At 47.3% G+C, this 18,697-nt stretch overlaps 1 protein-coding gene across 4 annotated transcripts in view; it reads left to right on the forward strand.

Moving 5' to 3' along the window:
- The window catches only part of tinagl1 (tubulointerstitial nephritis antigen-like 1), a 235,816-nt gene extending 228,185 nt beyond the window's left edge, over positions 1 to 7,631 (forward strand). For all 4 annotated transcript variants that reach the window (XM_085962312.1, XM_085962314.1, XM_085962310.1 and 1 more), the window contains 2 exons: positions 5,150 to 5,195; positions 5,625 to 7,631. In XM_085962312.1, coding sequence (XP_085818438.1) covers positions 5,150 to 5,195; positions 5,625 to 5,765 — 187 coding nt within the window. In that variant the 3' untranslated portion in view covers positions 5,766 to 7,631. The remainder of the gene's footprint in view (positions 1 to 5,149; positions 5,196 to 5,624) is intronic.
- Positions 7,632 to 18,697: the final 11,066 nt, after the last annotated feature.

Below are 18,697 nucleotides of genomic sequence, written 5' to 3' on the forward strand. Positions count from 1 at the left end.
GAGCATGCCATGGTGCCATTCACCCCTGTAGGGAGGAGCCAGCTGCAGTGTCCATGGAGGTGACCACACATTCCATGTTAGACTGCAGGGTATTGATGCCCAGCACCACAACACCACACAGGTTGACACTGGGCTCCTCCACGCTCTCCAACTTGTGGCGGTAACTCGCTGGCTGGCTGCCCAATACATTCAGCAATTGTTATGAGCACCAGCACCACTCCCTTCCAAAACCGGGCCTCCTCCTCTGCCTGAGCTTGTCCCGCAGCCCCTTCCACAGCCTTGCTGCTGAATCTGGGACAGGGTTTTGCCAGTAATCTTGCTGCTGTGCTACCAACCCATTGATTCACATGGCTTTACATTTTAAATCCTGCAGCAATGAGCTTTTCTGTTCCCCGAATAAGCAATTTCCCAGCCAGAAACCTCCCAGACACTTTGACTTATTTAAATTCTGCAATGTGGTAGTTTGGTGCCTTGCCGTACTTCCACTCTGGATTTGGGGAAAATCTCTCTGCTTTCCATTCATTCCTGAACCTTATGTCACTGTTGCTTGTGCACTAAACAATGCATTTGTTCACAATTTCACTGTGATTGGAAATTTCACTGTCAGTAGAATGATTATTTCACTGTCAGTAGAATGATTATTTCACTGTCAGTAGAATGATTGTTTCACTGTCAGTAGAATGATTATTTCACTGTCAGTAGAATGATTATTTCACTGTCAGTAGAATGATTGTTTCACTGTCAGTAGAATGATTATTTCACTGTCAGTAGAATGATTGTTTCACTGTCAGTAGAATGATTATTTCACTGTCAGTAGAATGATTGTTTCACTGTCAGTAGAATGATTATTTCACTGTCAGTAGAATGATTATTTCACTGTCAGTAGAATGATTATTTCACTGTCAGTAGAATGATTATTTCACTGTCAGTAGAATGATTATTTCACTGTCAGTACAATGATTATTTCACTGTCAGTACAATGATTATTTCACTGTCAGTAGAATGATTATTTCACTGTCAGTAGAATGATTATTTCACTGAGTAGAATGATTATTTCACTGTCAGTAGAATGATTGTTTCACTGTCAGTAGAATGATTATTTCACTGTCAGTAGAATGATTATTTCACTGTCAGTAGAATGATTATTTCACTGTCAGTAGAATGATTATTTCACTGTCAGTACAATGATTATTTCACTGTCAGTACAATGATTATTTCACTGTCAGTACAATGATTATTTCACTGTGAGTAGAATGATTATTTCACTGTCAGTACAATAATTATTTCACTCTCAGTAGAATGATTATTTCACTGTCAGTAGAATGATTATTTCACTGTCAGTACAATGATTATTTCACTGTGAGTAGAATGATTATTTCACTGTCAGTACAATAATTATTTCACTGTCAGTACAATGATTATTTCACTGTCAGTACAATGATTATTTCACTGTCAGTACAATGATTATTTCACTGTACCAATATTAGAATGCCCAAGACATGGGCAGATTATAGAAGGATCTTTATAAGCATGATGATAGATGCTGCCGAAGAAACCTTGGCGAGTTGCTACAGTGCATCTTGTAGGTGGTACACACTGCAGCCACGGTACGCTGGTGGTGGAGTGAATGTTTAAGGTGGTGGATGGGGTGCCAATCAAGTGGGCTGCTTTGTCCTGGATGGTGTCGAGCTTCTTGAGTGTTGTTGGAGCTGCACTCATCCAGGCAAGTGGAGAGTATTCCATCACACTCCTTACTTGTGCCTTGTAGATGGTGGAAAGGCTTTGGAGAGTCAGGAGGTGAGACACTCACCACAGAATACCCAGCCTCTGACCTGCTCTTGTTGCCACAGTATTTATGTGGCTGGTCCAGTTAAGTTTCTGGTCAATGGTGACCCCCAGGATGTTGATGGTGGGGGATTTGGCAATGGTAATGCCGTTGAATATCAAGGGCTAATGCCATTTAATGTCAAGGGAAGGTGGTTAGACCCTCACTTGTTGGAGATAGTCATTGCTTGTCACTTGTGTGGCGTGAATGTTACTTGCCACTTATCAGCCCAAACGTGGATCTTGTCCCAGTCTTGCTGCATGCGGGCATGGACTATTTCATTATCTGAGGAATTGTGAATGGAACTGAACACTGTGAAATCATCAGTGAACATCCCCATTTCTGACCTTATGTTGGAGGGAAGGTCATTGATGAAGCAGCTGAAGATGGTTGGGCCTAGGACACTGCCCTGAGGAACTCCTGCAGCGATGTCCTGGGGCTGTGATGATTGGTCTTCAAGAACCACAACCATCTTCCTTTATGCTAGGTATGACTCCAGTCAGTGGAGAGTTTTCCCCCGATCCCCATTGACTTCAGTGTTACTAGGGCTCCTTGATGCCACACTCGGTCAAATGCTATCTTGATGTCTAGGGCAGTCACTCTCACCTCACATCTGGAATTCAGGTCTTGTGTGGTCTTTTGAAAACCTGACACAGAGTGAGACCCTGTCGGTCGGTGTAATCACTGACACAGACTGAGACCCTGTCTGTTGGTATATTGAGATCCTGGTGTCGGTGGCATTGATTCAGGTGCCTGGACTTGCTGTGCTCCTCTGTCCCATTAACTGCGGACACTGCCAGGAAAAAGACGACACAGAGGTTGAGTAAAGTGGGCTGGGAGATTTCCCCACACGTGTTTCATTATCAGCGGAGTGTCCAGGCCAAGAGCTGGTGTGTATTTAAAGAGAAGCGACAAGAATAGAATGTTTGTTCTGTTTCTAATGCGGAATTTGATAAATATGTGGCGCATGCTATCCGCAATCCGAGGAAAGACTCCTCTGACAATAGGTGACTCACGGCTTGGCTGCCCTCTGATAGCCGGTTTAATCAGTGTTCAGGTGGAATCCTGCCCAGATATGTGCCGGAAGTACTCGCAGTATTGAACTTGTCCCTGTATTGTTTTGTATTCCTGGATGGAATCTGCACAGTGACCTCAGGCTGGGAGTTGGCCTCTTCCAGCTGTTGTCCCCAGGCGGAAAGTGAAGTGAACTTAGCACGTAGAGGAAGGGCAAGTCCAGTCTTTCTCTTAACTCACAAAGAACCTGGACACAGAGCTGGTGACATAGGTTGGGGCTGGGGGCGGTTGGCTCCAGACTCTACACTGTGCAGCCCTTTGACATCTCAATAAATAATCTCTCTCCAACAACACAAGGATGTTCTTCAATCATTTGGGGAGCAGAAGGAGGAAGAATTTGAGTGTGTAAACTTCTATCTGCCTCATTCCCAATCCTCCAGGAGAAGGTCACACCTGCGTCTACCTTGTGAAAGGCTTGGATTGAAGGTAGCTGGGATTGTCCCAACAGTCCGAGTCGAGTCACCCCTCAATCATAGGGTTTTGATTTGGGACTGAGCTGGACAGTTCAACTATTCAACATGTTTCCCAACTCGCTCCACTCCTGCCCTGATTCTCGCTGGAGGACAGTTCCACTTGTAACTGCAACCCTCCCCCACCGCCAAGTGGCCATTCATTATGTGTGAGGCAGACAGTAAAGGGGGGAATTCTAACCCACCCCACCCAGCAGGAATAGGGCGAGCGTGCAGTTCAAATATCTGTGCAAAGACTTACCCCCCCAGTTCGCACGCGATTCCCGCCCGCCACCATCTGAACTTGGCCCTCCTTTAAGGTGGCCAAGGAGCCTGCCTGACTCGGGCAGGAACCTCATTAATGTATGTTAATTGGGGTCCTATGATGGCTATAGAACCCCAATGGCATTTTAACGGCCTGCTGAGTAAAAGCTGGTGGGGAAGAGGAGGAAGCTCTCGAAGGTAAGTCTCAACCTTTCCTCAGCGGATACCACAAGGAAAGTCTGGGGCCCTGCTGATCGAGGCTCCTCCGCCCCGACCCCCGTGAAACGCCCTGACCCCCGACCCCACCCCCGTGAAATGCCCCAACCCCCGACCCCACCCCCGTGAAACGCCATGACCCCTGACCCCCCGTGAAATGCCCCGACCCCTGACCCCACCCGTGAAACGCCCCGACCTCCACCCACCCCACCCGTGAAACACCACGACCCCGGACACCCCACCTGTGAAACGCCCCGACCCCCAACACCCCCACCCGTGAAACACCACGACCCCTGACCCCCCACCCCCGTGAAACGCCCCAACCTCCGACCCCCACCCGTGAAACGCCATGATCCCCAACACCCCCACCCGTGAAACGCCACGACCCCCGACACCCACCCGTGAAATGCCCCGACCCCAACACCCCCACCCGTGAAACGCCCCGACCCCTGACCCCACCCCGTGAAACGCCATGACCCCTGACCCCCCCGTGAAACACCATGACCCCTGACCCCCCACCCGTGAAACACCATGACCCCTGACCCCCATGAAACGACACGACCCCTGATCCCCCGTGAAACGCCCCGACCCCTGACTCCACCCCGTGAAACGCCATGACCCCTGACCCCCCCGTGAAACACCATGACCCCTGACCCCCCACCCGTGAAACACCATGACCCCTGACCCCCATGAAACGACACGACCCCTGATCCCCCGTGAAACGCCCCGACCCCTGACTCCACCCCATGAAACGCCACGACCCCTGACCCCCCGTGAAACACCATGACCCCCGACCTCCCCACCCATGAAACGCCACGACCCCCGACCCCCCACCCGTGAAATGCCACGACCCCCGACCCCCTCACCCACCCGTGAAACACCATGGCCCCCGACCCCCCACCCATGCGTGAAACGCCACGACCCCCGACCCCCCCACCCACCCGTGAAACACCCCCGACCCCACCCCCGTGAAACGCCACGACCCCCCCACCCACCCGTGAAACACCCCCGACCCCACCCCCGTGAAACGCCACGACCCCCCCACCCACCCGTGAAATGCCACGACCCCCGACACCCCCACCCGTGAAATGCCATGACCTCCGATCCACCCACCCATGAAACCCCCCTGGCCCCCCACAGCAACCCGGCACGTCACCGAACAAGCAAAGCACCAGCACAGCTCGTCTCACATGTTTTGTCCTTCTGACCTTGTGTAATGTTCGAGAGGCAATAAACTTTTGAAAGGAATGTTTTTTCTGACTAATAACTCAGGACTTTAAACTTTATTCTAATCAGAAGACTCTTTGTGTTTGTTGTGTAGATGGGGTGAAGAGCAAGGATATGATGGACAGATTCGCCAATACTGGGTACGTCCAAACTACAACCACACAACACACACAGGGCTTTTTTTGTTTTGTATGCTATTGAGGATATGAGAATGTGCTGGGGAATGGTACAGAACGGGTTAGATACAGAGTAAATCTCTCTCTGGTTGATGTTTGTCCTCTCCCACGCCCAGGGATACTGAGGCCAGTTGTAGCTCCCCCACCGCTGCCACTGTTGAACATCCAACACAGCACAGAGCAACAAAAACATCAACCTACCTGGCCTGCTTTGCTCAGTACTGCACCAGGCCTCCTTTGGACCTTCCCAAACATGAGGGAGGAAAGGACACTTTGCAGGGTGTGGGCTGGTGTCCCTGGGAGGGTCTGAGGAGCTGCCACCAATTGTGATTGTGGAACATTCATCGGTAATTTCCTTCTTCCCTCACCTCTTCCTCTTTCTTCCTCTTCCAGATTGCCGCCAACTCCTGGGGGAGGAACTGGGGTGAGAACGGATACTTCAAGATCGCTCGGGGTGAGAACGAGTGCGACATTGAAACCTTCATCCTTGGTAGCTGGGGACGGGTGACCATGGAGGACATGCATCACAAGTGAGGCACCCAGCAACCTGGCTGTGGCCCAAGGGACAGTGAAAGAACCCGAGTTTGAAGGAGAATCCTTCAGCAAGTTACCCCCTTTCCCTCAGTCTACACAGCTCTCAGTATTCAACAAAGAAACCGTGTTAAACAGATCTTCATCGGCACCGCAGGTTCTGTCTGACATCATGCATCAGGATAAAGCCCATGCGTTAGCCAGACAACTTCACTCCTTGTGAAAGGAGATCACTTCTTCATGGACACACTCCAGGAAACCCCTTAACACAGCGATAATGAACAACAAGATGTGAATCAATGGGTGTCGTACTCAGCTGGCATGACAGGGCCGTGGGAGAGTGTCACTGGTAACCCTGGCAACTGACACCCTGCGCACCAATACAAGCGAGGAAGTTTCGTCAGTCATTAGTGCCCCACCATCTGTGAGAAACGGAAGTGTCACATGTATAGATCCTCCCGCCTCCCCGGGTGCTTTAGCAGGACCTGTTAACAATGGGAGATTCTCATTGGTGATCTGGTTTAGGGGCGCGGCACAGTGCAATGGAAGCTGTGACACAAAACCACAAGGAATGCTGGGCAAGAGCGAGGGTGTCCTAATAGTCACTCCCTCTCACGGGAATCCCACTTCTGGAGCGGGGTTTCAGAATAAAATCCGGAATTTGCACCGTTTTCACACTTGTGAACAATTACTGTACTTTTGGATTTTGATATGCACCATTTTACACTGAGAAATCGACCCTAAAACCAACTGCTCCTTACACATGTGCATACATGATTTATGAATATTTTACAGGTTCAGGAGAAGCTGTGATTTGCACGATAGGCATGGGCTAAAAATGACAGGATCCACAATTCCATTCACTACTTAGGGCACAATCTTAAAGTTAGAGCCAAGGCGTTCAGGGGCAAAATCTGGAACTCACTCCCCCAAACAGGCTGTGGGTGCTGGGGATCAGTGACATTTTCAAGACTGATATTGGTAGATTTTTGTTGGGTAAGGATATCAAGGGATGTGGCGCAAAGGCAGGAAAATGGATTTGAGGTGCAGATCAGCCCTGATCTGATTGAATGGCGGAACAGGCTGGAGGGGCTGAATGGCCTCCTCCTGTTCCTCTGCGCCCTCCTCAGACTGGCTGACAACACCAGTTAGCATCAGATTCCGGCTGAAGAGTAGATTTGCTAGAATGGTACCAGGGATAAGGGGCTTCAGTTATATGGAGAGACTGAAGAAGCTGGGGTTGTTCTCCTTAGAGCAGAGACGATTAAGGGGAGATTTGATAGTGGTGTTCAAAACCGCGAAGGATTTTGATGGAGTAAATCAGGAGGAACTGTTTCCAGCGGCAGGAGGGTCGGTAACCAGAGGACACAGATTGAAGGTACTTGGCAAAAGAACCAGAGGGGAGAGGAGGAGAATTTTTTTACGCAGCGAGTTATGATCTGGAACGCGCTGCCTGAGAGGGCGGCGGAAGCAGATTCAATAACTTTCAAAAGGGAATTGGAGAAATACTTAAAAAGGAATAAAATACAGGGTTATGTGTAAAGAGCAGGGGAGTGGGACCAATCGGATAGGTCTACCAAAGAGCCGGCACAGGCACGATGGGCTGAATGGCCTCCTTCTGTGCGGTATCATTCTGTGACAAGTCAATGCTGTTTGTGCCAGAGTATGGTTCAAATTCCGGATTAGAGAGGGAGTGGGATTTGAACTCTGACTGTTCCCAGGGCATGTCCACTTTATCTTGTTCATTTTTGCTCGGTTTCTGGACTATCAGGTTTATATATTTTTGCCACATCCCACAAACTTTATTATTACTGAAAGAAAACATCTATTTCTATTATAAATGTCAAAATAAAAAAGTTGTTAAAATGGCGGCTGCTTTTGTTGTGTTTCTGTGGCCTGTGGTTTTAGCAGCACTGTAAGTGGATGAATGCAGATCTCGTGTGGATCTGGTTATGAAAGGGTTTCGGAGATGAGATGTGATGAATGGAGAGGTGAGGGGCAGGCAGCAATCTGGTCAAGCTCACAGTGCTTGAAGTTAAGACTGCCGGGAGGGAAGCTCATAGTCCACAGTAAAAACCCTTGGCATGGCAAAAAGGTAGCTCCCTACCTAGGTCAGAGGTCAGCCTCTATGGCGAGGCTTCCTGCACTTTGGGTATGTATTTGTTCCGCTGTCACCGTCAGAAGTTTGGTGTTAACAGTGTAGGGCTTCCCTCATTGGATCAGTCTTCATCTCAAGCACTGTGAGCTTGACCTATTGGTGAGGCGCTTCCTGGTCGAATTGTCTCCAATGGGCACGGATTCCAGTGTGCCTTTCATTCAGTATTACCAGTCCGAGCACGGCTAAGTCGTGATGTTGTGTTGCCATGGATACCTTTTTATGTGACAGCCGAGGAATCAATAAATTCTGGTCTACACAGTACTTCAGTATACTCAGCAGGTTGACTGATCCTTGCGCTGTTTCCAACTCTGGGCCCTCCGAGAGTTTCAATTATGTTTCTCTTTTGGGTCAATTTTAGTGCTGATCAAGGTGAGAGCAGTGTTAGTGCTGGGGAATGGAACACTTCTCGTCTCACACAGCCAGGCCATGATTTCCCTCCCCTGGCAGGTCTGAGGTGGGTCTCGGCCTCGCTGCTGGCTCCATCCTGGCCTCCGACATTACTTTCCCCTGTTTGGGCTTATTAAACCCGCCCTGCACGTTTCCCAGCCAATTGAAGGAAGCGGGTCTGATGACGTAATTTATGATGTGTCATCAGCCAGTTTCCTTAAAGGGACCACGTGCAAATTTACTTTGACGGTTGTGCTGTCAGTGTTCTGCAGCATTATGGGGGGAGTCACAGCATGCAGGGAGGTTCTCTTCCCTTCCAACCTCCCCAGGAGACCAACGCAGCCTGGTTGCACGTTGCACAGAAGGGCACAAGCAGGGATGTTGTCAGGAGTACCTGGCTGCAGTGGCGCAAACCTTTCAATGACCTCAGTAGTTACTGCAAAGCCACACTCAACCTCATCCTGCGGTGCCACTCATCACATCCCCATCACTCTGCCTTCCCTACCGTACTCCTGCACATCCTTACTCCAACTTACCTTGCACCTCCACCCATCCCTTTCTATCTACATTATCACATCCCCATCTCAGTAGCCACCCCTCACACTCACCCTCATCCTAGTCCAATCATACCAACTAACAACACACAAGGGTAGGCACTTGTGTGTTTTAGCCAATGTTCATGTGAAGTTTCTGTTAATGTGCTGTCAAACATTGAAATTTTTATTTTCAACACTTTGCTTTCTTGGACAGATCTGTGTGCACCTTTGGAAGTGGCTTAGTGAGTTGCAGTGAATGGTGAGACAATGCTGATGAGTGTGAAAGGAATGGCTTGGGCATTGTAGGGCTGCTTTATGGTGTTGGTGTGGGGTGGTGCCAATCTGGTGCATCATGTGGCATCCAGGGTGTACAGAGTCAAGTGAAGTAAATCTGGCCATGGTGAGGCCATCCCTGGCCTCCCGGGCAGCAATGTGCTCGGGTGCTGATGCCCTGTGTCCTGTGCAGCATCAGGTGATTGTGGAGAAGGTTGGTGTTGGTGTTGGTATGCCTGGTGCTGGTGGTGTTGGGGCTGATCGTGGTCCGATTCTGAGGACCAAGGTGAGAGAGTATAAAGGGCACCCATGCTGATGGAATAGATGGCAGGTGAAGTAGAGATGACAGAAGTGATCTGTCAATGGTGGGGGAGGTAATGAGGTCAGACTGGATGGAGACTTGTGTAAAGACTTGCAGCGTCCTGAATCTGTAGTGGAAATGCAGTTTAGAGATGCTAGTGCTTAAGGGAAGATATCTAAATCAGCTGGGAGCTTTGAGTTGACAGTTGAAGCTGCCAACTCACCAGCTGATTCAATGGCCACTGACCTTCTGCCTCAGCTTCACTGATGAGGTCTAGGCACAGCGGGAAACTCGTGGGAGACCTGTGAAAGTTAAAAAGCTGGGAAAAAGCATTGTTAAGTGGCTGTAAACAAGCCACTAATGATTTGAATTGGGTCCCCCGCCACTGCCTGTCGGGTCTGCTCAGCACTGGCAGACATGACATCAGGAAATGTAGATGGGCACGCTTTGACAGTGGGTTCTCTACTCATAATCATTTTAAATTTCACAGCTGACCCGCCACTAATCAGATCCGTTGGGCGCCGGCAAAATTGCGGCCCCAGTGTCAGGGCCGAGGTATCGTACAGTTAGATCCCAGGCAAAGCTCCCTCTGCCACACCAATGTGCCTCAGGGTGGGACGTTTCTCCAGCCATCTGGGCGAGAGTGCCAATTAGTGTCGATGTCCAATTAGAGGAAGATTAGCAGCTGCCCAAATTCATTCTGTGTAGGATCTTTACACATAGAGGAGATTGTGTCCCAACAATCTGCACTGGAGTCAAGTCCGCTCCTGGATGAAAAAACTTAAAGCATCAACTCAAGGGTTTTAATCCAACTTAGCTTTCAAGAGTGAATCAGTGAGAGTGTCAACGAGGTGCCAGCCTAGGCTCAGTGGGAGCTTCTGAGTTCGAAGGTTGTGGATTCAAGTCCCACCCCAGCATTTGCGCCCATAATCCATGCTGATACTCCAGTGTAGTACTGAGGAAGTGCAGCACTGGCGGAGGTGCAGTATTTCAAAGGAGACATTAAACTGAGGCCCTGGATGCAAGAGATCCCATGGCACTATTTGAAGAAGTGGGGTTGTCCTGGTATCCTTGCTAACATTTATCCCTCAACTAACACCACCAAAAACAGATTCTTTGCTGACTCATCATTTCCACCTCTGTCCTGAGTCCACGCCAAATGATGATCACTTCCTGTGTGAAGAAGAATTTCATGATTTCAGTCCTATAATTCCCTTTAACTATTTTGAGCCTGTGTCCAATAGTTCTCTCCACCGACCCAATCCCCCTCCCTGCCCACTGTCTCAGGCTGAACCAGACTGTTTGCAGCCTTGGCGTCCTATTTGAGCTGAGCTTCAGACCCCGTATCGTCTCATCACCAAGACCACCTACTTCCACCTCTGTAACATCACCTGTCTCCACCCCTGCCTAAGCCCACAGAATCAATAAACGATACAGCACAGGAGGAGGCCATTCAGCCCAGCATGCCTGTGCGGACTCTTTGAAAGGGCTATTCAATTAATCCCACTCCCCTGCTCTTTCCCCTTAGCCCTGTAAATGTTTCCACTTCAATTATTTATCCAAGACCCTTCTGTATGTTACTGTTGCATCTGCTTCCATCGCCCTTTCAGGCAGCCCATTCCAGATCACAACAACTCGCTGCGTAAAGTTTTTTTCTCATCTCCCCTCTGGTTCTTTTGCCAATCACCTTAAATCTGTGTCCTCTGGTTACCAACCCTCCTACCACGGGAAACAGTTTCTCCTTATTCTATCAAAACCGTTTATAATTTTGAGCACCTCTATCAAATCTCCTCTTAGCCTTCTCTGCTCTAAGGAGAACAATCCCAGCTTCTCCAGCCTATCCACATAACCAAAGTCCTTCATCCCTGGAACCATTGTAGTAAATCTGCCTCTCCAAGGCCTTGACATCCTTCTTAAAGTGTGGAGCCCCGAATTGAACAGATTACACCAGCTGAGGTCTAACCTGTCTTTTATAAAGATTGAGCATAATTTCCTGGCTTTTGTACTTTGCCTCTACCTATAAAGCCAAGAATCCCGTATGCCATTTTACCAGCCTACTAAACTTGCCCTGCCACCTTCAAAGATTTGTGTGCATACACCCCCCAGGTCTCCCTCTTCCTGCACCCCCTTTAAAATTGTACCATTTAGTTTATATATTGTCTCATTCTTGCTACCAAAATATACCACCTCACACTTTGCTGCGCTGAGTTTCATCTGCCACGTGTCCGCCCATTCCACCAACCCGTCTATGTCCCCTTGAAGTCTATTACTATCTTCCTCACTGTTTACTACACTTACAAGTTTCGTGTCATCTGCAAAGTTTGAAATTGTACCCTGTACACCCAAGTACAAATCATTAATGTATATTAACAACAGCAGTGGTCCCAGTACTGAACCTTGGGGAACTCCACTGTATACCTCCCTCCAGTCTGAAAAACAGCCATTCCCCACAACTCTCTGTTTCCCATCCCTTAGCCAATTGTGTATCCATGCTGCTAATGTTTATTTTATCCCACGGGCTTCCATTTTGCTAACACGCCTAATATGTAATATCGACCGCACTACCCTCATCAACTCTCTCCATTACTTCACTGAAAAACTCGACCAAGTTAGTCAAACACGATATACCTTTAACAAACCCGTGCTGACTTTCATTTATCAACCCATACTTTTCCGAGTGCCAATTAATTTTGTTCTGGATTATTGCCTCTAAAAGTTTCCCCAGACATTAGGCTGACTGGCCTGTAGTCGCTGGATTTATCCCTCTCCCCTTTTTTGAACAGGGGTGTAACATTTGCAAACCTCCCGTCCTCTGGCACCACCCCCATATCTAAGCAGGATTGGAAGATTGCAGCCAGGGCCTCCACAATTTCCACCCTTACTTCCCTCAGCAACCTCGGATGCATCCCATCTGAACCGGGTGGCCTTCCTACTTTGAGCACTGCCAACCTTTTAAGTACCTCCTCTTTATCTATCCAATTTCTCTACTCCCTCCTCCTTTACTATTACTTTGGCACCATCCTCTTCTCCAGTGAAGACAGATGTAAAGTACTCAATTAGTACCTCAGCCATGCCCTCTGCCTCCACAAGATCTCCTTTTTGGTCCCTAATCAGCCCCACCCTTCCTTTGACTACCCTTTTACTATTTATATATTTATAAAAGACCTTTGTGTTCCTTTTTATGTTAGCTGCTAATCTATTCTCATACCCACTGAGCCACGTCTGACACCAGGGTAATTCAGGACAGTGTCAGCAACAGACAGACCCAGCAACAGCCACAGTGTTAAACCAAAGCCTCTATATTAATCCATCAGATAAAGAAGCTGGAATGTACCACTAACCTGTCCTGGCAGCCTCTCTGAAAGGAAGCACTGAGCCGCTGCCTTTGTTATTAGATGTTTCAGATTATTATTTTTTGCCATAAATTCCGTGTCCATATTTCCAGTCATTGACTCTGAAAGGCATTGCTAGCTCAACATAAACCATGAAGAATCCCACCACTGAAAGCCTGACCAGAGGCCTGGGACTTGGTGAGGATCCAATCACACTGCTCGTTTTCATGGGCAATCCTTCACTGACTGACAATCCCCCAGATTGCAACTAATATTCTTGGCCTCTTCCCTTCGTAGCTGGCCGCATCAATTGGCATCCAACTCAGGAACAGGTACTGTCGATGTTGAGTGAAGGCTGATTATTGAGGCACGTCTGGCAGTTTCCGGGTGATTCAGTGCCAACTCCTGTACATAAGCACAGCAACTCTGCGGGAGTTCAAAACACCACTGTACTTGGGACAGAGTGTGACATACGGCTCAGTTCTGTTGTGGATGGTAGAGGTGGCACCTGTTTATCTTTTCCAGGGACTGATGGGTGCTGGCGAGGCCGGTCCCCAATACAGGAAACTTTCGTTTATCTGGAGGTTAACTGTCCGGAAAGCTCTATCCACCGGCAAAATTCAGGAGTCGGTTCAGATAAGTTTTTTTTCTTTTCGTTGCTTTTTTTCTCCAGTCAGGCTCTGCAAGGTCTAGCTGAAGCTGTTGCTTAGCTACAGAGGCGCTTGCAAGCTACAGCCGACTGTTTTGAAGCTGTTGCTAAGCAACAGGGTTTGTTGCTTCACACGGAGCTCAGAAGCTCCGTATGTTTTAACATTAGCGCTGGTTTGTCCGGCAGTTTTGATGGGACGGCACCAGCTCGGTCCCGTCAGTGCCGGATACCAGAAAGTTTCCTGTATATGGTACTGTGGCAACAATAACCCGTGTACCTGGCAACAACTTCCACATCATTTAACACTGTCTGTTGGGGAGACTTGCTCAGTGTTGAACCAGTGTTGTCACTGGCCTCAAGTACTATACTGGTACCAATCAACAAGAGCAACACTGTCACTCTTAAACTAAAATTAAAACAGAAACTGCTGCAAATATTCAGCAGGTCAGGCAGCATCTATAGAGAGACAGGGTTAACGTTTCAGGTCGATGACCTTTCATCAGAACTTTGTTTGTCTCTCCATAGATAAGAACATAAGAAATAGGAGCAGGGATAGGCCACTTGGCCCCTCGAGCCTGCTCCGCCATTCAATAAGATCAGGGCTGATCTTGGGCTCAAAGCCACTTCCCTGCCCGCTTCCCATAACCCTTCACTCCCTTATCTTGCAAAAATTTGTCTATCTCCACCTTAAATGTATTCAATGACCCAGCCGCCACAGCTCTCTGGGGCAGAGAATTCCACAGATTTATGACCCTCTGAGAGAAGAAGTTCCTCCTCATCTCAGTTCTAAAAGGACGACGCTTTATTCTGAGACTGTGCCCCCGAGTTCTAGATTTCCCCATGCCACCAATGCAAGTATATCCTTACTTAAATAAGGAGACCAAAACTGTACGCAGTATTTAAGGTGTGGTCTCACCAATACCCTGTACAGTTGTAGCAGGACTTCCCTGTTTTTATACTCCAACCCCCTTGAAATAAAGGCCATTTGCCTTTTTGATTACTTGCTGTACCTGCATGCTAACTTTTTGTGTTTCATGCACAAGGACCCCCAGGTCCCTCTGAACTGTAGCATTTTGTAATCTCCATTTAAATAATAGTTTGCTTTTTTATTTTTCCTGCCAAAGCGGATAACCTCGCACTTTCCCACATTATACTCCATCTGCCAAATGTTTGCCCACTCACTTAGCCTGTCTATACCCCTTTGCAGATTCTTTGAGTCCTCTGCACAACTTGCTTTCCCACCCATCTTTGTATCATCTGCAAGCTTGGCTACATTACACTCGATCCCTTCATCCAAGTCATTAATGTAGATTGTAAATAGTTGGGGCCCCAGCACCAATCCTTGTGGCACCCCACTAGTTACCGTTTGCCAACCAGAAAGTGACCCATTTATCCTGACTCTCTGCTTTTTGCTAGTTAGCCAATTCTCTATCCATGCTAATATATTACCGTGAGCTCTTATCTTATGCAGTAACCTTTTATGTGGCACTTTATCGAATGCCTTCTGGAAACCCAAATACACCACATCCACTGGCTCACCCTTGTCCACCCTGCTTGTTACATCCTCAGAGAACTCCTAAATATGTTAAACATGATTTCCCTTTCATAAAACCATGCTGACTCTGCTTGACTGCAGTATGTTTTTCTAAATGCCCTGTTACTGCTTCCTTAATGAAGGACTCCAGCATTTTCCCAACGACAGATGTTAGGCTAACTGGTCTATAGTTTCCTGCTTTCTGTCTCCCTCCTTTCTTAAATAGGGGTGTTAAATTAGCAGTTTTTCAATCCGCTGGGACCTCTCCAGAGTCCAGGGAATTTTTGTATATTGCAACCAATGCATCCACTATCTCTGCAGCCACTTCTTTTAAGACCCTGGGATGCAGGCCATCTGGTCCAGGGGACTTGACATCTTTTAGTCCCATTATTTTACCGAGTACTATTTCCTTAGTGATAGTGATTGTCTTTAGTTCCCCACTCCCTGTGGCCCCTTGGTTATCCATTATTGGGATGTTGTTAGTGTCTTCTACAGTGAAGACAGATGCAAAATATTTTTTCAGAGTCTCTGCCATTTCCCCATTCCCCATTATTAATTCCCCAGTCTCATCCTCTAAGGGACCAATGTTTACTTTAGCTACCCTCTTCCTTTTTATGTACCTGTAGAAGCTCTTACTATCTGTTTTAATGTTTCTTGCCAGCTTATTCTCATAATTGATCTTCTCTCTCTTTATTTTTTTAGTCATCCTTTGCTGGTTTTTAAAAATTTCCCAATCCTCTGGTCTCCCACCAATCTTGGCAACATTGTATGCCTTCGTTTTCAATTTGATACCATCCTTTACTTCCTTAGTTAGCCACGGATGGTGCTCCCTTCTCTTAAAACCTTTCTTTCTCACTGGAATATATTTTTGTTGAGAGTTATGAAATATCTCCTTAAATGTCCACCACTGCATTTCAACTTTCTTACCCTTTAATTTGTTTTTCCAGTCCTCTTTAGCCAGTTCTGCCCTCATGCCATTATAATTGCCTTTGTTTAAGATCAGGACACTTGTTTGAGATACAACTTTCTCACCCTCCAACTGAATTTGAAATTCAACCATGCTATGATCACTCTTTCCTAGAGGATCCTTTACTATATGATCATTTATTAATTCTGTCTCATTACACAGTACCAGATCCAAGATAGCCTGCTCCCTGGTCGGTTCCATTACATACTGTTCTAGGAAACCATCCCGGATGCACTCTATGAACTCCTCCTCAAGGCTACCATGGCCAATTTGTTTTATCCAATCAATATGGAGATTAAAATCACCCATGATTATTACCGTACTGTAGGAGTCTCTGCACTCCTAACAAAGAATCTATAACTTACTGGAAGTTAACAAACTGAATTTATTGTCTAAGAACTTTACAAAACAAGAAACTACAGGAGAAGCTCAAAACAGGTATTTTCTCTTTCAATCCACACGAGGACTCGCTGGCCCCACCCTCTACCTCTGACATCATGACGTCATCACGTTTCCCGCTGAAGGGGACATCACGTGACCCACGTGATGACGTCATCGCGTCAGATCGCGATGTTGTCGATCTAGCTCTGTTTAACCAGAGCCAACTTGAAAGGTAATAACATTGGTTACAGACAATTATGTAAGTCACTGTAAGAGTCTCTTAGTGGTTTTGCCACAGTACCTTTTTTACAGGCCTCCATTATTTGTTGATTTATACTCTGTCCAACAGCATTGCTACTGTTCGGGGGCCTGTAGACTACGCCCACCAGAGACTTTTTCCCCTTATTTTTTATCTCCACCCAAACTGATTCTACATCTTGATCTTCTGAGCCAATATCACTTCTCACCACTGTACTGATCCCATCTATTACCAACAGAGCCACCCCACCTCCCTTTCCTTTCTTTCTATCCTTCCGAATTATCATATACCCTGGAATATTCAGTTCCCAGCCCTGGTCGCCTTGCAACCACGTCTCTGTAATGGCAATCAGATCATACCCATTTGTATCTGTTTGTGTCGCCAACTCCTTTATCTTGTTATGAATGCTGCGTGCATTCAGATATAGGGCTTTTAACTTTATCTTTTTACCATTTTTCCTTGTTTTGGCCCCATTTTTTGTTACACTCTTATTTGTAAACATTCTGTTCCTTCCTGTCACACTCTGGTTATTATTTCCCCCATCTCTAGCCTACTCTATTGCTTTCTCATTTCTCATTGACTTTTTATTTTCCTGCTCATCTGGATCCTCTATTTAGTTTAAAGCCCTCTCTACAGCCCTAGTTATTCGATTTGCCAGGACTCTAGCCCCAGCATGGTTCAAGTGAAGCCCGTCCAAACGGAGCAGCTCCCTCTTACCCCAGTACTGGTGCCAGTGCCCCACAAACCGAAACCCATTCCTCCCACACCAATCTTTGAGTCATAGAGCCATAGAGTTATACAGCACTGAAAGAGGCCCTTCGGCCCATCGTGTCCACGCCGGCCATCAAGCCCTGTCTATCCTAATCCCATTTTCCAGCATTTGGTCCGTATCCTTGTATGCTATGGCATTTCAAGTGCTCATCTAAATGCTTCTTGAATGTTGTGAGGGTTCCTGCCTCTACCACCCTTTCAGGCAGTGAGTTCCAGATTCCAACCACCCTCTGGGTGAAAACGTTTTTCCTCAAATCCCCTCTAAACCTCCTGCCCCTTACCTTGAAACTATGCCCCCTGGTTATTGACCCCTCTACTAAGGGGAAAAGTTCCTTTCTATCTACCCTATCTATGCCCTCATAATTTTGTACACCTCAATCAGGTCCCCCCTCAGCCTTCTCTGCTCTAAGGAAAACAACCCCAGCCTGTCCAGTCTTTCTTCATAGCTGAAGCACTCCAGCCCAGGTAACATCCTGGTGAATCTCCTCTGCACCCTCTCCAATGCAATCACATCCCTCCTATAGTGTGGCGACCAGAACTGCACACAGTATTCCAGCTGTGGCCAAACTAGCGTTTTGTACAGCTCCATCATAACCTCTCTGCTCTTATATTCTATGCCTCGGCTAATGAAGGCAAGTATCCCATATGTTTTTTTAACCACCTTATCTACCTGTCCTGCTTCCTTCAGGGATCTATGTACATGCACACCAAGGTCCCTCTGGTCCTCTGTCCTTCCTAGGGTCCTATCATTCATTGTGTACTCCCTTGCCTTGTTAGTCCTCCCAAAATGCATCACCTCACACTTTTCAGGGTTAAATTCCATTTGCCACTGATCTGCCCATCTAACCATCCCATCTATATCGTCCTGTAGCCTGAGGCTTCCCTCCTCACTATTTACCACTCCACCAATTTTCGTGTCATCTGCGAACTTACTGATCATACCTCCTACATTCATATCTAAATCATTAATGTACACTACAAACAGCAAGGGACCCAGAACCGATCCCTGTGGTACACCACTGGACACAGGCTTCCAGTCACAAAAACAACCTTCGACCATTACCTTCTGCCACTAAGCTAATTTTGGATCCAATGTGCCAAATTGCCCTGGATCCCATAGGCTTTAACCTTCTTGACCAGTCTCCTATGTGGGACTTTGTCAAAAGCCTTACTGAAGTCCATGTAGACTACATCAACTGCACTACCCTCATTCACACACCTAGTCACCCCCTCGAAAAATTCAGTCAAATTGGTCAGACATGATCTCCCCCTGACAAAGCCATGCTGACTATCCCTGATTAATCCCTACCTCTCCAAGTGGAGACGAATTCTGTCCCTCAGAATTTTTTCCAATAATTTCCCTACCATTGATGTTAGGCTCACTGGC

This window comes from Somniosus microcephalus, chromosome 20 (genome assembly GCF_052327205.1).
Source record: "Somniosus microcephalus isolate GS21.2 chromosome 20, FLI_Smic_1.0, whole genome shotgun sequence".
Lineage (NCBI taxonomy): Eukaryota > Metazoa > Chordata > Chondrichthyes > Squaliformes > Somniosidae > Somniosus > Somniosus microcephalus.